Below are 18,582 nucleotides of genomic sequence, written 5' to 3'. Positions count from 1 at the left end.
AGCATTAACTTCTGTTTTAATGAATTAACACACAAAGCGTGTCCCATTCTGTTCACATTTTTACAGATACAGACAGAGACTAAAATGAGAGATAAAGAAAGTACGTGTCATGAAAGATTATGTAGTGTGGAACAGAGTACTGGAATAAATGGGTTTGGGCCTGGAGTGCCTCATCAGTGGCACCACAACAACAGGGGAAAATGGGGAGGTGTTACACCACCTCACCAGCCCTCGACAAGCAGACTCCATGTGCTGCACATTTTCCCCCAATTAGGAGCAGACGCCGCTCCTGCCCCATGAGCCTGCCGAGCCGCTTGCTGCTAGAAGCGTTTGTTCTGTGGCTCGACCGCTGCCGGGGGAGCGCTGTTAAATGCGCCCACAGAGAGCCCACAACAAGCATCACAGACAAGGAGAGGAGAGGCAGCGAACATCCACATCACACCCATTAAAGAGGGAGGGAAAGAGAAAAAAAAGGGACAGAGAAAAGGGGTGATGAAGAGTATTTTTTTTTTTTCTTTTATTATTGGATGGGCGCTGCTGGAAATTTTACCACAAGAGACAAACGCCCAAAAACAATAATCTCCCCACCCTGGCCATACAGCTTGTTGGACCACAATAACAACAGCAGCATAAACTATTTTCTTCATGTGTGTTTTGTTCATAGGCGAGGACAATTGAATTATTCTTGCATCATTTGGAGATAAATTATTGCTGCTGAACTTTTTTAGTGCTGGTGTTGCAGGGAACTTGGAGCCACAATCACAAAAACACTCTGAGGACAACAAATTAAAATAACAGCTTACACTTTATCACTTTATTATCGTAGTGAGGCCCAAACCATTAATCACTCTTAAAAAGTCTCAGAGTTACTGTCATCATAGGGATACCAACATTGTGCTGCAGAGAAGTGTGGGAGTATCTGACAAATGTAAAACAGGGAGAGAGGTTCACAGACAGGAGATCCAACCACACTCAGCACTTAATGAGGGACGTCGAGTGGAACACAGGACCAGTAAGTGGAATGTTTTGTGTGTAATAAAATAGGCCTTTGGCTTGGCTAATCAGATCTTAGTCAAAACATCTCGTAATCAGCATCCCTCAGCAAAAAGCCTGTCCATTAATCACACGGCAGCGGTAAGGAGCTGCATGGGTGGCATTTTCTCCCCACAGTCATACACACACAGACACACACACACGCTCTGTACCGATGTTAAACAAAAAAATCTGTTATTTTTATTTCTTCCCACATGAGGCATTACCGAGCTATAAAAAGATTTTGTTACACTATGCCTATTTAGATACGCGGTGCAATTTAAGCAAAGGGAAGAAATCCCATTTGAAAACAATAAACATTGTATTAAAACCATTAATAGACATTAAAATGGCAGGGAACAATTTGCAGTAAATTAAAATTATAATGTGCTTTATAGTCCTGCATGGCTTCCTTCCAGACAAGCCAGAGACTGTATAAAGACTAAACAATGGCGGCTTTTATGTGCACATGTACACACATTGATTTGCTGTCATACATTCTAATACTTTACTTATTTACTGGTACAGAACAGCACTGAGGACCAGGAGGAATTCTGTGTGCATTGTAGGTTGCTGAGCAGGAAAGTAAAGGTAAGTGCAAGACTTGGAGGAGGTGGGGAGGGGGGGGGGTGCTGAAGTTGACAGGAGCTCAGTGAACATGACTCCTTGGTGGTTTGGGTGGGTTTTAAGAAGGAAAAAAACAGCCAACAGAGATACTAGACTGGACTCCCTGAAGCTTAGACAGGTCTGTCAGTTTGTAGCGACCCTGCTTTACACTGGTTCCTACATGTCTACGTATGTTAATACTGTACGTACGATGTCACGTGCGGAGAGGTTGCATGCTGTGCAACCACACTGAGAGGATGAGGGTGGTCCCCTGGAACCATCAGTGTCTGTCTTCGGAAACTTAATCCTGCAGACTGACTATGAATGCTGTAATTAACTTGCTTGGGGCCATCTGAAGACAACAAAATTACTCTAATTCAATAGTAAACTGATACGGTTGAAATAAGGTAATGGGCATGTTCACGGCAGACCACAGTGTATTATGTATCTTACTACCAAAAGGTGTACAATCTAATTGCCTTTGTGCTACTCAATAACATTAGCATAGTATAAATTTCCTGCAGTTTCCACACTGGTAAGGTAAATTGCCTTAATATTACCACAGAACATACCATGATGCATTTTTGTGAGATATGAGGACATGTACAAACAAATACCCCTAATATAGGCCTAACTTAGTAAGTAAATGAATGGAAATAAGAACAAACTTGTATTTCCAAAGTTGTTTATCAACCTCACACCAAAGATATGTGTCATCTTGTTGTTTATACATGTCTGTTAGGTAAGTATGACAGCCATGTTATAGCTCGGTAAGCCACATTTCCACTGTAAATACCAGCATGGTCAACATTCACACCCTGGGTTGAAGCGGTCTCTCAACCAGCAGTGATGCTCAGGGTACAGATAGCATCTTTATGCAGGCGACTGTCAGATGGTGTGAGCCCATGCTGCTATGCGTCCAATACAGCCCAAACAACCAGCAATCAGTGGACTATTATGTCTACCAAGGCCTGTCAAACCGTAATGCCCTTTATTTTTCTAACATCTGAGAGGTGAAAGAAAGTGTGAGCAGGAGAGGGAGAATGATAAACAAAGAGAAACAGCGAAAGGACAGTGAAAAAGAGACAGCGGTGCCGGGGGAAGCTCAGCCAGTATGCTTTCAAACCCCAAATCTCAGAGAGACTGCCAGACAGAGAGAAAGAGCGCAGACAATTAGTGCCAACACTAACATGGGTAATGGCTCCAAAATGGAGTTCACACAAGCCTGCAGCAAGGCAGAAGCAAGCCAAGAAAACAGTCAGCCTAAATCAGGCAGACCTGAATGGCAACAAGAGGAGAGGAAACAAATTCCTGCTTCAGTCAACAGGTTCTCCACGACAAACGAGTAGCCAGTCAGAGGGCAGCAACAGGCAGGAAGGCTCCACACTGAGGAATGACTGTCTACAACCTCACCATGGTTCACTAAAGAAATAGTAGAGAGGAACTGCTGGACAATGAATGTGAAACTGAAAGGAAATGTGAGGGGTGTGGTGGTGTATATACTGTAACTAAGTATGTGTGAGCATATATGTACGATGAATTTTCATGTGAGGCTATAATACTTACAGTTTTCTTCCGCTGCATCGTTAGTTCTCTTTACCTCAGTATGATACAGATCAGTGCAACTGCATTTGCAAAGTACAAACCCCAACACGGGTTAAAATGGTTAACAAAAACTAGGACCAAAATTAGAACTAGAAGTGAGAAAATAACAAAAGCTAAATAAAAACTACAAAGAACAATGTAACACAAACATAAAAGAATTAGTGTTGCAGGTAAAACAGTTTTGTTTTCCATAAACCTTTATGGTTTGTTCATGATGTGGAAGAATAAAACGGTTTTGCAGAATAGAAGACCTTTCTAAACAATGGTTTTGTAAATCATACTGGATGTCATGCATTCTTTCATCTTAACCTTTGCAGCTTTTATAAATCAAATCTTTCCTTATAACGTCCAACAGACTAAAACTAACTATAAAACTATCCCTGACTGGCTTTGTTGTACAGCTGATGGATTTTACACCCAGTGCAACTGTGTCAGAACTAGATGAGTTTTCCTGTGGCGGTGGTGAAAAACATTTTAAAAAGACTAAGAAATGATTACCAAAGCAGTTTGTCTTGTGGGGAACAAACATCTTGCAGGCAGTGGCGATTTGCAGTTCAGCACTCAGCACAGCTTTGATGATGAGGTCTTCCACCTGTTTCATCAACACTGAAAGAGATAAAAATGAAAATAAAATGAAAACAATATGAATGAATACTTGGTAGACACATTTTGATAGAATGTGATGAGTTAAAATGACCAGGTACTGACAGCTTTTACTAATGAAAACAAGTTAAATGGAACCTTACAACTTAAATACACAGCTGATAGCCAGAAAAATGGTTAAAAAAAAAAAAAAAAAAAAAAAAAAACAAGTATAAAGGTTTGACTCACATGTGGTGTCCTTCCCTTCCTGCTTCAAATACCTCAACACTGCACTCATACTCCATTTGTTCCCATAATCCTCAACTTCAGGGTCATCGCAACTGAAAAAGAAGAAACACACTTTGAATACTCAAGTTATAAAGAAACAGATGACTAAGTCGGATTTGTGAACTCGCTCCACTTTCCCTTTACTTGGGTTACCTGACATAATCGCTGCTCTTTTTGTTTAAACTGTAGTTTGTGAGATGCATGAAGGTGTTCTTAATGTTCTTTGCAGTCCGGTCATACTTGACTGTAGCAAATCTGTGGGCAGGAACCAAAAAAACAAAAGTAATGACCACATTCATAAGGCTGACAAGTGACTGAATAAAAGGGGCACTTTGGAAGGGATTAGTTTCTGGCAGCCTTTGAGAGGAGTGGATGCCACATGTGCAATAATGAGAATTCTTTGGCACGCACTGTGTACCTGAATACCAACACAAACCAAAGGAATGTTAAGAGATAAAAGAAGGATTCAGAATTTGGCCATGATTTATTGCCCACACATAATAATCAAGCCAGAAAACAAGAGGGCGGTGGCATTCTGTTTCCAGCGCGTATCTCTGTCAGGCTAAAGCAGTGGGCCATCGATCTACAGATCATTTATTCTCCTCTGCCCCACCTGTTCATGATAACCTCCTCTTATTAGATTAATAGATAATCCTTGCTTTAAATACAAACATCCAATATAGAAGGACAATTAAACAAACCAATCATAGGGTATGATCTGCAAACAGTGACGCAATCAGCTACTTTTGAAGTGCATATCATACTACTGAAACAATAGAAGGCTTTGTTTCTAAGTCACTACTGACACAACACACACTGCTTTGCACCGTGCGTGCAGAGCTGAGGCTGCCCTCTGCTGGCAACTCAACTGATTACAAGTCATGGATCTTCTAGTAACCAGCCAATGACCAGCTGCACTGCAGAAACTACTATAATACAAAGGAGTTAAATATTGTTTATTATAACCAAACTGATATGTTTTACACCAAAAGTAAACAATCGGCCAATGGGATAAGCACATTTTCATGGCTATACATCTCAAAACTGGAATACAAGAATAGTAAATTAAAAAAAAAAAAGGCAATATTTTATGTTTAACCCATAAAGACCCAAGCATCCACTGGTGACCAAAATCATTTACTGATATAAAAAGTTAAATAACTGTTGATCCACTAATCCTATCAATACATGTAAATAATTTGTATAAAATGCAGTTTGTTATCTTTTCATGGTAATCAGATATGACCCATTTGGATGTTCAGAGGCTCTGTAGTGAACATGGAAACACCATCATCTTCTACAACATTGATTCACCAACACTGGGTTTATGTTCAGTTAATGATATATAGGTATTACTGAAAAAGTCACTTTTCCTCCATTTTCTATAATATACATAATAACCCTCAACTTTAATTTGAGCTTTTATGAACATTAATCATAATCAGTAAATTAAATGTAGGAAAACACCTGATTTTCACCTAAGAATGCAAAATACATACTATTACATAATATTAGAATAAACAGTGATAAATCAATTAGGAAAAGTTAAAAAATAGAAAAAAACAAAAATCATGTCGGAACTGCCACAAAAGTAGCACTGGGTCTTTACACGCTAAAATACGGAATAAAAACACAAATTGGTAAGTTATGTGTGCGGTTTTATGCTTAAAATAAGTTTTTGCACATTGCTAGTTTCTGTTTTATATTATTTTTTTGTACAATTTATAACATTTATTATTTAATCATGTATTCTGTGTGTGTTTAAGCATACTCCATGTTCAGTTAGTAAGAGTGATGAAAGTAGAAGTGTGTAGAAGGCACAGGAGGAAGCAGAGGAACATAAGACAGCCTTTTATCCTGGAAAATCGTAACGTGCTTTTTTTGTTTTTGTTAAATTTGCAATGAACATGATGAAATACTGATGGTATAAAACTTTTCTTCTGGATTATTATGAAAAAGCTGAGTGTCAAGATAACTGGAAACTTAAAGGCATTGTCCAGGGGAAAATAAAATGACACAGTAGAGATAATACTGAGGAAAAATTACAGGAAAAACCATCCTCACAAAGCCCATTTGTTCCACTTTTCAACACTTTGTCTTTAATCTGTTTTTAAATAAGATATCCTAAGTCATTCTGATGGGATTACTCTTACATTTTTAATGGAAAGTATGATATTTTTAGAAGGTAAACCACATTTTTTCTCTTGCACTTTATTCTGCTTTGACAAGTGAATTTCCCTGTTGTTAGATCAATAAAGTCTAATCTAATCTAATCTGAACTCAAAAAACAAAACAAAACAGCATAACCATACAATAAACATGCAAAAAACCTTACCTCGCCAGACCTTCCTCATACACATAGATAATTACTGGATCATATGAAGTCACCAACACATACAACCGCACATCAAACTTGAACTCTGTGAACAAAACCCCCCAAAAAAAGAGATTATTCTAGTAAAAAATTTCCACAATTGTCATTTAAAGGTGCATAGAAAGGATAAAGACGAACTCACCGTCTATTAGTAATGGGTTATTAATATAACGGGACACCAATATGTTTTCATCCATAGAAATCTGGTTTGGCTGCAAATAATACAGAAAAACATGTAAATGACAATATAATAGTCATGTTACAAAGAAAACAAACAGTTCCTTTTATCATAGGGGATGAAAGGTAGTTTGCCAGAATAAATTAGTGATATATAAAGTTACCACTTCAACCAATGGTAATGCTTGGTTGAAGTAGGAAATACAGTACAACAGCATTACACACTGAGTTACAAATAGTTGACATGACATTGCTGTTAGCCTTAAACATCAAAGAACAGTCAGATCATGGGAGGCTAAAAACTGACTGAAAATTGGCCGAAGCAGGTCAACCTTCAATAACAGTCTATAAAAACATAATCGGGTGGTGGGAGATGGGTCATTTATGAGGTTGAAATGTGTTGCAGGTGGTGAAGCTGAGAAGAGAAAGGGAGAGGGGGCAGGGTAACGACAGAGCTGGCTACAGTTCAGAGGAAAGCCAAACTGAAAAAAAAAACATGACCGTATTTCTTTCTTCTCTACAAATATCACTCTGACATTCTTTCCACTGTTTCATAAAAATGCCTTAGAAGAAGAAGAATCTTAGAAGAAAAAGAAGAAGTAGAAGAAAAGCATATGTTTTCCAAGATTAAGAATCTTGTTGAGCTCCTCCAAAAAGCCCTGGCCTTGGAAGTGTGTGATTTACTCCACAAAATGTACTAATGTTTGAAACACTGTTGATTCTTTGTTCAAAGACAGCTGCATCTGTACAACCCCCAACATAAATAATGTGTGGCCAACTTTTTCAGTTCACACGGTATCTTAGTGTCAGTAGGCTTATAGTTAACTCTTTAAACATGTGAAAACACAAACTACAACTGCCTTTATGATTAATGTCATAGGTTTCTGTTTATTACCATAATTTATGATGTGAGAGCAACTGGATGGCTCTATTACCCTTAAACACCTCGACTTATTTTTATAGTTTACTTCCAATTTCATAAAACCTTCTTAGTAAAGTGATACACAGTCATCTCTTGTGGTCTCTGTGTTACTATGCTGATAGTTAATTCTGATTAATACAGTTTTGTGTCACAAATTTGTACCATTGTTGGCCTATCATTCCCAAACATAAGTTCATTCTGGTTCAAACATTCAATGGACCCAAAATGGTGGTGCGCATGGACACAGCACCGTTTGGATGTATTTTTTTTTATTATTTTGTTTATTGCTATTCATGGGTTTTATACTTGAGGTATTCATTATTTAGGATTGCACTGATGTAGCACTTTAATGTCACTGTACTACTCAAGCATTCTATTCTATTCTATTCTATTCTATTCTATTCTATTCTATTCTATTCTACTCCATTCTATTCTATTCTACTCTACTCTATTCTGTTCTAAAGTAAAACACTGAACACTGATTGCGTTAGTTCTCTAAAAATCCTTCAATGCAAACACTAAGAGAGGGAAAAAAAAATAACATAAAAAGCACCCATATTTATACATACAGGTGTCACAAGTGGGCACTGCTTCATCTCAAAAAAGTTCACTCACATTGCTGACCAAGTAGATGCCTCGACCTCTTGAAGATGCTACTGGTTTAATAATCCACGGGCCCTTGTCCTTGGAAAAACAATCTAAGGTTGAGAAAAAAAAAAAGAGAACGGATTCAGAAAGAACAGAAATTGTTTGTTTATTGGGCAATGACTGTAAATGTATCACAAACAGAGCTCCACAAACACCAACAAGATCAGGTGCGCAATGTCTTACTGCAGAATTCCTGATATTCCGAGGGAAGCACAAAGGTTTGAGGAACAATATGGAAGTTTTTAAAGCCGTGCGTCTGCTGCATTCGCTGGATGTTTTTATAAAGTCGGTCTTTGCGCGTCAACTCGTACGACCTGAAAAATGAGCAGAAGCGGCAACTTGAAATACTCAGCAACTCTGACTCTGACAGAACAAAAATATATACATACATAACAGCAATAGATCGCCCTCTGCCTGTCAGCGTGATTCATTTCAGGTTTAAGCGAGGCACCGTTCCAACCTAAATGTGCTTTGCAGTAGAAGCCAACAAACACACTGCCTGAACCAAAGGCTTTAAAACAGCTCTGTGGTGATATTTATAACACTGAAAACAGTGGTGATACACTCACAGGGCTGAGCACTATTATACCTGGGAAAGTGGTTGACCTTCTGGAAGTCCTGAAGGCTGCGTAGAATGTAAGGCTTAAGGTGAGATCCAGTCCACATGAGGTTGAAGTCATTACTGTTTGGGTGAACCTTAAAAAGAGGGAAAATGTTTGACATTATTCACTTTAAACAGAGATGAATTTGACTTTAGCTGGATGAGCTCTGGATGGTTTCTATCAACCAGAAGCAGTATTACCCTCCAACATATATAACAGTTCAGTGAGATTGAATCGAAGAGGCAGATCACACAGCCTGCTCTTTAGAAATCATCTTAAAAGTAAAGCAAACTAACAGATTTTCATCATCACCATGTTATTATATCTGTTTTGTTTTATCCCACAATTCGTTAGGAGGCAGAACTCACATGGCCACTCAGTGTCTAGGGCACAGCCACATGTTTGCAATAAAGGCTTATTAAAGTTTGGCTCTGGTGGGCTTGTGGCAGACACTCGTCTGCCTTTGATGATGGGTTTGCAGGAGTCAAGAAGCATTGAAATGAAATAAAAAGGGAATTAATTGTAACTGCTTGGAAAGAGCAATAACAGGGATTGTGTGTGCTCTCGTGAAACAGAATTAATGCTCTTGAGGTCATTTGGTATTTTCCGTGGGTGCATTCCCAAGCTTTGACATCGGTGTTATCAGTCAAAGGAAGAACACTATCCTTTATCCTACGCAGAGGACGTGGATATAAATAGCATCCACGACTGAAAACAACAATGTTTGGTGGATTTAAGCCAGTGTTTTAAATTTGCATGATTTAGAGGACATTATTACCTCTTGAAATCCATGATTGGTGAGTATTCCTCGTACTAGGCGGCTCTCTGTGCGAACAATCTTGAAGGCCAAGTTGTATCGCTCTAGGCATAATCAAAAAACATATGATTCTAATTGCACTCAGGCAACGCTCATTTATGGATTCAGTTATCTGGATTGGATTTATTGTGAAAATTCTCATATTCTTGTACTTGTTCACAAGTTACCACTGTACCTCCAATAGAGCAGATATTCCCATCTTTTGAAACGATGGCTTCAGGGACAAACAAGAGGACTGGAATTGTTTTGCTAAGGCCACTCCAGGCAATACAAGGATGGTCTCTAGAAGAAAAGGAAGCAACACAGCACAAAAAAATAGTATGTGGTTGATTTTATAGGTGTTTTCAACTCTCTAGCATCTCATAAATCTGGACAAAGCACCATAAATGACAAAAACACCTCTGTTACAATGTCACGTAGATGCATCCATATCTAACTTTCACTTCCTAAAATCTTTGGCATTAATCCCCGAGTGATGTGAAGTAGTCTATATGGGAAGCTTACCTAACGCTGAGGGAATGTGTTCTGACACGGTGTTTATTTCAGTCAAGCAGATAAAGCTAGAACCACACAGTTTCAGGAGGTGCTGAGAAATAACAAACCCATGGACTGTACTAACAAACACCCTTGTTAAACTGCAGACCATCTGATAGTACCAGACACAGCCTGCTTATCGAGGACTAAAAATAAGATAAGGTGGCATGTTGATGGAGTAGAACTCAATCAGCCATGGTTAGTCATGATAAGTGGGAAAGCATGTAAACAATTGCTGCCCATAGCTTAAGTATCCAGATATGTTAGACAATACAGCAGATATCTTTTCAACTTGGACCACCATTAAAAAAGGAGTGCTAATACTATCTACGCCTGCACAATCATTTATCAGTGAAATTCTATTTATGTGAGATATGACAAGAAGACGCTAAAATGTCATGCTGTATTACTAATACTTCAGCAGTTCGCAAGCATGTATCAAAATGTGCAGATGGTTTATTCACTTCTAACCATTAAGTAGAAAATGACAAATAGACGCACTGAAGCTGAGGTAAAGTAAAGAATTCTTCAACCTACACTTTAAGAGTGTCAAATAGCTAATTGGAATATACTTCTGACAAAGAGAGACCAGCCTGTGGCTTTTTGCTGGAAAAAGAAATAAAGTTTGATAAAAAAAAAAACAAAACAAAACAAAACAAAACAAAACAAAAAAACATCACCAAAATGGCATTTAACAATAAAGTCTTTGTCTTTTCTACCTGTGTCCATTAATCTTATATTAAATGAACACTATGTGTGATTAGTGCTGGGTATTTCCACTGATTTCTTGAATCAATACAACGCTGATTCCCTAGGTCCCAATCCTAATGCCTGTTTTGGTTGGAAATTAAACCTGAAATAATCAGTTAAATTGTTATAAAGAAACCCCCTAACCTGGGACACTATTAAAAGCATTCATATTTAGATTAAAAATTGAATCCAATGCAGTTACAACAATGTCCATCTTATTTAACATGACCAACATGTGTCAATACATTAAGTGATTTCTTTAATTCAGCAGTGATTAAAGATAAAGCTCAAGCTTTACTCACTAATGGTACAAGTTATAAATAATAAAAAACAGCCTTTGAATTTTATGAATCAACATTGAATCATTCAAATGAATGATTTGAACTTTTAAATGTAGATACTATGAAGTGTCTGTTCTTTTTTCTTGTCTTCATGTCCACTACTGTTGCTCCTGTAATACTACACTTAGTTGTCATTCGCATTATTTATTAGTCTTGGCTGTTGCAAAGGTATTTGTTTAAATGTGACCAAACAGTGTCATGACACATGAATATCCCTAATGAATAAAGCATAACAATCGATGTCAATTTCAGAGTAAAAACTAATTTCTTGGATGGAACTGCACAGGTGATGATTGCTTGATAAAGTAATTATAAAAGTACTACTAATGCTACTTTAAAAAGACTTAAAAGAAACATCCTTTTACTGTAGTGGCATATGTGCATGAGAACATTATTTCCTTGGCAGCATCTTGGTGCAACCTCCCAGTCTGTTAAAGCAGTGGTGGTCAAACTGAGGTTAAACCCTAATACTAACCAATCCAAACTAATTCAGGAGATGCAACTCAGCCTGAGAGAAGGTACAGCAGCTCTTAGTAAGGTATACTAAATATAGCTTAAGAGGGAATTAGTTGACAGAGACTAGAGACTGAAGACCAACGCATGCATAAAGACCTACATGTCCTTTTCCCTCATTCTCTCATCAATTATGCAAAATGAAAGCTACCTGAAGTCCATCATATTGTCTAAATGTATCTTGGCATCAATAATTAAGATGAACTCAGGATATCATCCCTAATCCTATACAGATTACATTACGCATTCAATAAATTATGGCAAACTACAACGCCAAAAACCTTCATGAAATAAAGCTAGAAAATGTCCATTCTTTTTGCTTCCTGTGTCACATGAATGTTTGAATGGACAAAGTGTAGGGACAGTGAGCTCCGTTTTTGTCATCTAGCTGAGTGTACAGGCAATGTACAGTAATTTGACATTAAGAAGGACTACACACATTTAATAGCAATAGATACGAGTAATGTTCATATAATACAATAAGAATAACTATAAAAATGAAAACTGCTCAGGTGACAGAGAAAAAGAAAATCAACTGAAAACTTTAACCCAGTAAGACAATTAATTTATCTATACGTTTTTACACACACTTTTGAACCTGACTGGATCAAACTCTCCACTATGATGTGGCTGTGAAGTGGAAAGGATTATGTGAATAATCTTTAGTGTAAAACTTACTCTTGCTCATCTTCTGAAGAGGATTCAGAGTCCGCCTTACCCCGGGTGACAGCTGGCATTTCCTCAGTAAAAGGGGACAAGCTGTCCTGTGAAATGTTCCAGGGTGCAAGTGTCTATTCTTACCATGGCATCTTCCACCTTGAAAGACATGTCAGACAATTAAAGTATCATGAAGCAAAATAACATCAATCCATCCATGGAGATTATCACACTAATAACCACGTTACTAACAAAGAATGGAAATGAACAGTCGTATAACCTTCAAATTCTTCTTCATGTTTCAGTTCACAAAGACCTGCTGTTTTCTAATTCCACCTGTAATACTAGTGCTATTTACTGTTTACTCATCAAGTTATGGAGCAAGTTACTAAACACTGGACTGCAGCCGTGAGCGGTTTAGACTAAACCCAGGCAGGAAACCCAGGAAGCGTTAGCTAAATTAGTCTAACTGACTCATTACAAAACAATTTCACTGTAGACAGGTAACGCTAGCTAGGTAAAATCTGCCAAAATGGATCACCCTTAAAGCAGACGTTTTAATAAAGACATGCACAATTACGCCAATCCACACTTGCCTTTATTATTAGCGCATGCTAACATGGAGCTAGCTAGAATCACCAGGGCCAGTTGATCATCGCGGTTAATCTTCCTGGTAACTACAACAACTGAGTAGCAACAGAGCTTTGAGCATGCCCAGTCACCACTACCGTTTTACTCACTCAGAAAACAATATGACAATTAATATTTAATGAAAGTAAAACGAATTTTCTTGAACTATGAAAAGTTGCTGTTGTTAGCTAGTGCTACGGTAAAATCATTTTACAAGTCCGATGTAATTCATCTTTTTTTTAAAGGGTTATTTCTATTTTTCTTAACTAAAGACTTTAACAAGTAAGAGTAAGTTCTTCGTGTATTGCAAATGGCTACTTAGCGTTGTTATATAAATTTAAAAAGACAGGTGTCCCAACAAAGACGCTTTTGGGTGCAATTAATTTATTATTTTTCTCTCGGCAATCATATAATGGAGAGAATACTATACTTGTCACATCAATTTAACTAATACGTGAGTGGTTATCATCTCGGTTTATATTTACTCTTCGTTTGAAGACAGCCTAGCATACAGTGTACAGGTGACTGAATTTCTTAACATCTATTGGCCGGTGATGGAAAAAGGCGGGACCAGAGTGCTCAAACGGTCCAATGACATAAATGGTGTGGTTGATGGAACCATTTTTTAGCTCTCTTATTGGTTACGCCACAAAAGAGAATGAATGACTTACCATAGTCAACATAACACCATATACTGGTGGCCGAAGTCCCACTTAAATGTTTTGGGTCCTGTTTTGTCGTATTTTGTGAGGCGCATGTATATCCTGTAGTTAGAGAGGCAAAGTCAGGTAAGTACATACATTATTCATGATACGTATGTAGTCACAGTAGGCTCATTTATTGTTGTAACCTGTTTATGGCAACGTTAGCCTGCTATATGACGTTAGTTAGTGATGTACTAGTATCACCTGCTAGCTTATAATAACATATAACAAGCTAACTGCACACTAATATGGCTTTAGTCTCATCAAGCAGTAAGAAGTTTTACTAGTATACCCTGTCTGAGTTGAACTTATTGAATTCTTATTTTGTTTTTGTTTTATTTTGACAGGTGCGACTGACAGAAAATATGAGTCGCTTTCTGAATGTCCTGCGGAGCTGGTTGGTGATGGTGTCCGTCATTGCAATGGGAAACACTGTGCAGAGTTTTAGAGATCACAGTTTCCTGTCAGAGAAGCTTTATACAGGAACACCAGAGTTCGGTGAGCAAACTGCTGCTGGCATGGGATGGAGGGGACACGTAAAGCAACTGTCAAGGGGTGTTCAACTGGGAAATTGGAGCATCAAATACTTAATTTCCTGCATTTTGGTGAAATTATCTGCAGTAAAATGTGCACTTTAAGTTTAAGTGTACATGAAGCATCTACTCATGTCACTGATACGTTCATTTTGAGTAATATGTCAACCTCTACACTTAAAAATTATGTATGTGGATACTGAAAACATGTGTTGTGGGATGATTTCAGAAATTTTGAAGATAACTGCCCCATATTTTACTAAGTCAAACACTGATCAAAACTATTGGAGAATGAGACCTTGTTGAAGCTTATTTAATGTTTGCCACAAAAGCTGCAGTGCTTGTATGAGCTCATAAATTATATTCAAGTGTTTATGAGTAATGTTACTGTATTTTAGTTCTCTGATTTTTTCCTGTTTTTACACCATATATATTTTGTGAATATTAAGGGACACATTTCTCCTGTGGCCACCATGAAAGCTACACCTTTGGCTGTTGAGTTCAGTTAAAACCTAATGGACATTCATCTACCATCAGATAATGATTTTTTAATTTAATTCAGCTGTTTTTATCACTTTAACCCTTAAAGACCTAGAGCTATTGTTGTGATTATTTATAGTTGAATTTTTCCTCTACATCTAACCATTCTCAAGTAATTTATCACCATTTATTATGATATTATCCTCTGCATTTTGCATTTTTCACTGAAAGCGGGTATTGTCATATTAAATTTTACTGATAATGTAGTTGTTTATAAAAGTTCAGAGTAATTCAAAGATTATTATTTCAAAAAAGAGAAAACTACAGAACTGACCTTTCCACCAAAATGTCATATTGTAAACATAAAAACAAGTATCTGCAACCTGTTGTACATGAGATTTATTGGTGAATCAATGTTGCAGAATATGACAGTGTTTCCATGTTCACTGTGGAGCCTCTGAGTGTCCAAGTGAGTCATATCTGACAATGATGAAAAGCTGAGAAACTGAATTTTACCTGAATTATTTACATGTACGGATGGGATTAGTGGTTCAAAAGTTATTAAACATTTTAGATCAGCAGCTGTTTAGGTCTATGAGGGTTAAAGAAACTTGTTTTAATTAAATTCATACAACACACCGCACTGAAATTCTATTCATATTTTAAACATATGAAATTCAGACTCATCCTTTTACTTTAATTTTTACAGTGAATGGTCTGCAGGCTCGAACATTTGGAATCTGGACATTGCTGTCATCCATCATTCGCTGCGCCTGTGCCATTGATATCCAGAACAGAACGTAAGACCGCTTGTCACTGACTTCCTGCAGTGTGTTTCTGTTGGCAGCCTACATATGGTCTCACTGTGTTGGCTCTTTCAGGCTGTATCACATCACTTTATGGACGTTTGTGCTGGCGTTGGGTCATTTTCTGTCTGAAGCCTTCATATATAAAACCGCACCTCTCACTATTGGGGTCATGGCACCTCTGATTGTGGCAAGTGAGTACAGATATTTATGCCCCCTAGTCGATGTGAGTGGAGAGTTGTGTAAATGTTAAAACATCTGTTTGTGTTTGTAAAGAAAAAGAATGAACAGTAAACAAAAGAAACCTGTTTTCCAGGTTTTTCTGTCATTGGAATGCTGATTGGATTCCAGTGTTTTCCAGAGACACAAGAAGAAGTTGGAGCACGACAGAAAAAACGTAACTGAAACCCAGCAACCTTTGGACTAAGCCTGCTGATTTTTGCCTTGAAGAACATGAGATGTGGATGTCAACTCTTTTCCCACTGTGACACTTTCTATGCATCCTAATCTGGATGTAATAAAGATTTTTAATGGTACATTTTACAGTTGACAGTATAAATAAGAGTTTGATAGAGTCGTTGCTTCATTATGCCATGTTACAATACAGCAGCTGATGAGTGCTTGTCTGAAATGAAGTAATTGGATAATGAACAATACTTTGATGTTTAACTTTGTTAGTTTTATATCTGAGCAACAAAATATCAGAAAAAAATTATTCATGAACCTGGGAAAACTGACATATGTGTCCTGAGGAGGAGGTTTGCATGTTCTCTCGGTGTCTGCATGGGTTGTTTAGGTTCTCCAATTTCACTGTCATGACATGTGTTGTAATAGGTTAATTCATCACCCTAAATTGCTCATAGGTGTGAACGTGGTCCTTGGTTACAGAAAATATATTAATTAATTAAATTATCTTATTTGAAAAGGCTACGACATCTCCACATTTCCACCAAAGACATTACAAAACTTTGACTTTCTCTATTGCAGAATATTCTGGAGTTTTTCTTCATTGGTTTGGTGTTTGCTGTTATAAACTTTCTACAGCCATTGTATGTCTGTGAAGTTCGTGTCTTATAAAGTGTTTTATCAAAAACCTATACAATGAATTCCACTATTAACTGTGTTTTAGGATGTTATGCACTGCACCTGAGAAACTGCTAGTGGACTTGTTTCCTCAGACATAATTGTATTTGTGATTAATGTTGAATATCTCTTTCAGCTCAGGTTTCATAGCTGGGTTTTCAGCACTACATTCAGATACAAACATCTTATTATGGCTTCTCAGCTCTGTGTGTTTGTGCATGGAACATCAGCAAACAGGAGAATAGCGTGTGAAGTTTGGTTTTAGTTTATCTACCACAGCTAATTTTACTTGGTATCAAACAAACTTGACTCATTTGTGCTTTCAACTTATTTACCTGTTTAATTTTATTATGACCCACTGTAACTAAAAACAATGCAAACAATACACTGAGTATTTTGGTCTAGAAAATATTAACAACATGAGTGATTAATATGTAATATAATGTACAAACACCAGGGTGTGAAAACATTTCCACAGTACTGTAAAAGTTGTAAAAATGCCACTGACAGAATAACTGGCACCTGTCACAGTCACATGACTATCATATAAAAAAAAAAAGGAAATCACCAAACAATCTATAGCACATTAAGTTAATACATACATTACTGACACACTATACAAACACTGATCACAGCAATGGCTACATTTCTCAGTAACATCTTTCAAGTTAAAGAGAATTATACACCAAGAAAACTCTTGTGCAAAATGACAAGTGCAATCTATTAATTTGCCTTATCCTCACTCCACACTCTGGGCTGTGGAGGCATTCTGTAGTGTTCCAGATGTTTTCTTCTTCCATCATCACATCCATTCTTCCAGTGTCTCACTTCCTTTATGATAAAGCAGGTCACTTACAGTTCAACAAGGACAATCCTGGACATCCAAAAAGTTCTCAGATGCACAGCATCATATAGTCAGCAGTAATCAGAAGTAATACTTAATGTGATCCTGAACAGCAGGTGGATGGTCTAAAAGCCTTGATGATGCAGCCATGACAGGAAAACATGTCACAGTCCTAAGTCTGCATGAATCATGCATATTCTAAAAACAGAACACTCAAAAGTACACCTTCAGCAATGTAAAGACAATTTTATATAATATTTGTCCAATATGAGGAAACAGTTAAATTATATTGCTCATTGTACTGCGTAGAGCACTACAGTAATACTAAGGAGGACGGTGAGAGCCAAGGATTAGAGCTTAAAGCTGATTTCAGTTTCAGATTGTACTAATGTTTAGGAGTCACTAAAGTGGCAGTTGTATTGCACTGAAGACATTTGAAATGCCCAAAATGAGGATGTTTTAATCTCAGGATGCAAAAATCTGAAGTTTCCCCAAGCACTTCCCGTGTGCATGATTGATTTGTGCTTATTTTGGGTTGGGCTCAGTTGCACTTGGGATGCTAGTGGGAGTCTCTGGTGCGTCGTGTTGTACAGTACATTAAAGGAACAGCTGGTTCACACTGTGTTCACAAAGCCTCACTGAGGTTCATCAGGTTTCATGTGCTCACTCTTCACTGGAGTGTCTTCTATTCTCCAGCTGTGTGTGTGCATGTTTTTGCATGTGAATATGTGCTTGTGTTTTTTTCTATTCATGTTGCTGGTGTTTATTGCTCTGAATCTTCTTATAACTTTCCCTCTTTGAGGATTTCAGGTGGAGCAACACCTCCTTCTAGATCAGCTGTCATTTTCTGTAAAGGACACAGACAGGACATTATAACAATCATGAAGGCACATGAATTCGTCACAGCATCTAGAAAAAAAACACAGACTTTACATCATTTGCATATATTCAGTGTTAACATCTCAAAACATTTCATTCACTTTTTGCAACAAACCATAAATACGCACAATAAAATACACACTCAGCATATCCAACAGATAAACAACAGGGAATA

General features: G+C 37.5%; 3 protein-coding genes across 10 annotated transcripts in view; 1 reads left to right on the top strand and 2 right to left on the bottom strand.

The window, feature by feature from the left end:
* The window catches only part of ttll5 (tubulin tyrosine ligase-like family, member 5), a 47,888-nt gene extending 34,674 nt beyond the window's left edge, over window positions 1-13,214 (bottom strand). Inside the window, exons 1-12 of one of the 3 annotated variants that reach the window (XM_030126364.1) lie at window positions 13,045-13,214; window positions 12,470-12,607; window positions 9,829-9,935; window positions 9,615-9,697; window positions 8,824-8,930; window positions 8,418-8,548; window positions 8,202-8,284; window positions 6,630-6,699; window positions 6,449-6,533; window positions 4,267-4,368; window positions 4,075-4,166; window positions 3,742-3,849 (exon numbers count right to left, since the gene is read on the bottom strand). In XM_030126364.1, the coding sequence (XP_029982224.1) occupies window positions 3,742-3,849; window positions 4,075-4,166; window positions 4,267-4,368; window positions 6,449-6,533; window positions 6,630-6,699; window positions 8,202-8,284; window positions 8,418-8,548; window positions 8,824-8,930; window positions 9,615-9,697; window positions 9,829-9,935; window positions 12,470-12,528 (1,027 nt within the window). In that variant the 5' untranslated portion in view covers window positions 12,529-12,607; window positions 13,045-13,214. Of the gene's footprint in view, window positions 1-3,741; window positions 3,850-4,074; window positions 4,167-4,266; window positions 4,369-6,448; window positions 6,534-6,629; window positions 6,700-8,201; window positions 8,285-8,417; window positions 8,549-8,823; window positions 8,931-9,614; window positions 9,698-9,828; window positions 9,936-12,469; window positions 12,608-12,728; window positions 13,000-13,044 lie in introns of those variants that run through there. The other 2 variants (XM_030126366.1, XM_030126365.1) reach the window with 2 other exon arrangements.
* A 530-nt stretch (window positions 13,215-13,744) lies between these two features.
* Window positions 13,745-16,819, top strand: erg28 (ergosterol biosynthesis 28 homolog). The gene is made up of 5 exons (XM_030126579.1): window positions 13,745-13,866; window positions 14,130-14,280; window positions 15,505-15,595; window positions 15,677-15,795; window positions 15,918-16,819. The coding sequence occupies exons 2-5, from the start codon at window positions 14,148-14,150 to the stop codon at window positions 16,004-16,006; spliced, it is 432 nt and encodes a 143-aa protein (XP_029982439.1). The 5' UTR covers window positions 13,745-13,866; window positions 14,130-14,147; the 3' UTR covers window positions 16,007-16,819.
* Window positions 16,820-17,014: 195 nt separating this feature from the next.
* The window catches only part of flvcr2a (FLVCR choline and putative heme transporter 2a), a 32,687-nt gene continuing 31,119 nt past the window's right edge, over window positions 17,015-18,582 (bottom strand). For all 6 annotated transcript variants that reach the window (XM_030126577.1, XM_030126578.1, XM_030126575.1 and 3 more), the window contains one exon: window positions 17,015-18,375. Coding sequence is in view for 2 of the 6 variants with exons in the window: in XM_030126578.1 (XP_029982438.1) it covers window positions 18,310-18,375 (66 nt within the window). In the remaining 4 variants the exon portion in view is untranslated. The remainder of the gene's footprint in view (window positions 18,376-18,582) is intronic.

This window comes from Sphaeramia orbicularis, chromosome 22 (assembly GCF_902148855.1).
Source record: "Sphaeramia orbicularis chromosome 22, fSphaOr1.1, whole genome shotgun sequence".
Taxonomy (NCBI): Eukaryota; Metazoa; Chordata; class Actinopteri; order Kurtiformes; family Apogonidae; genus Sphaeramia; species Sphaeramia orbicularis.
Note: the sequence above shows the minus strand (reverse complement) of the source record. Positions and strands in the feature narration are given on the sequence as shown.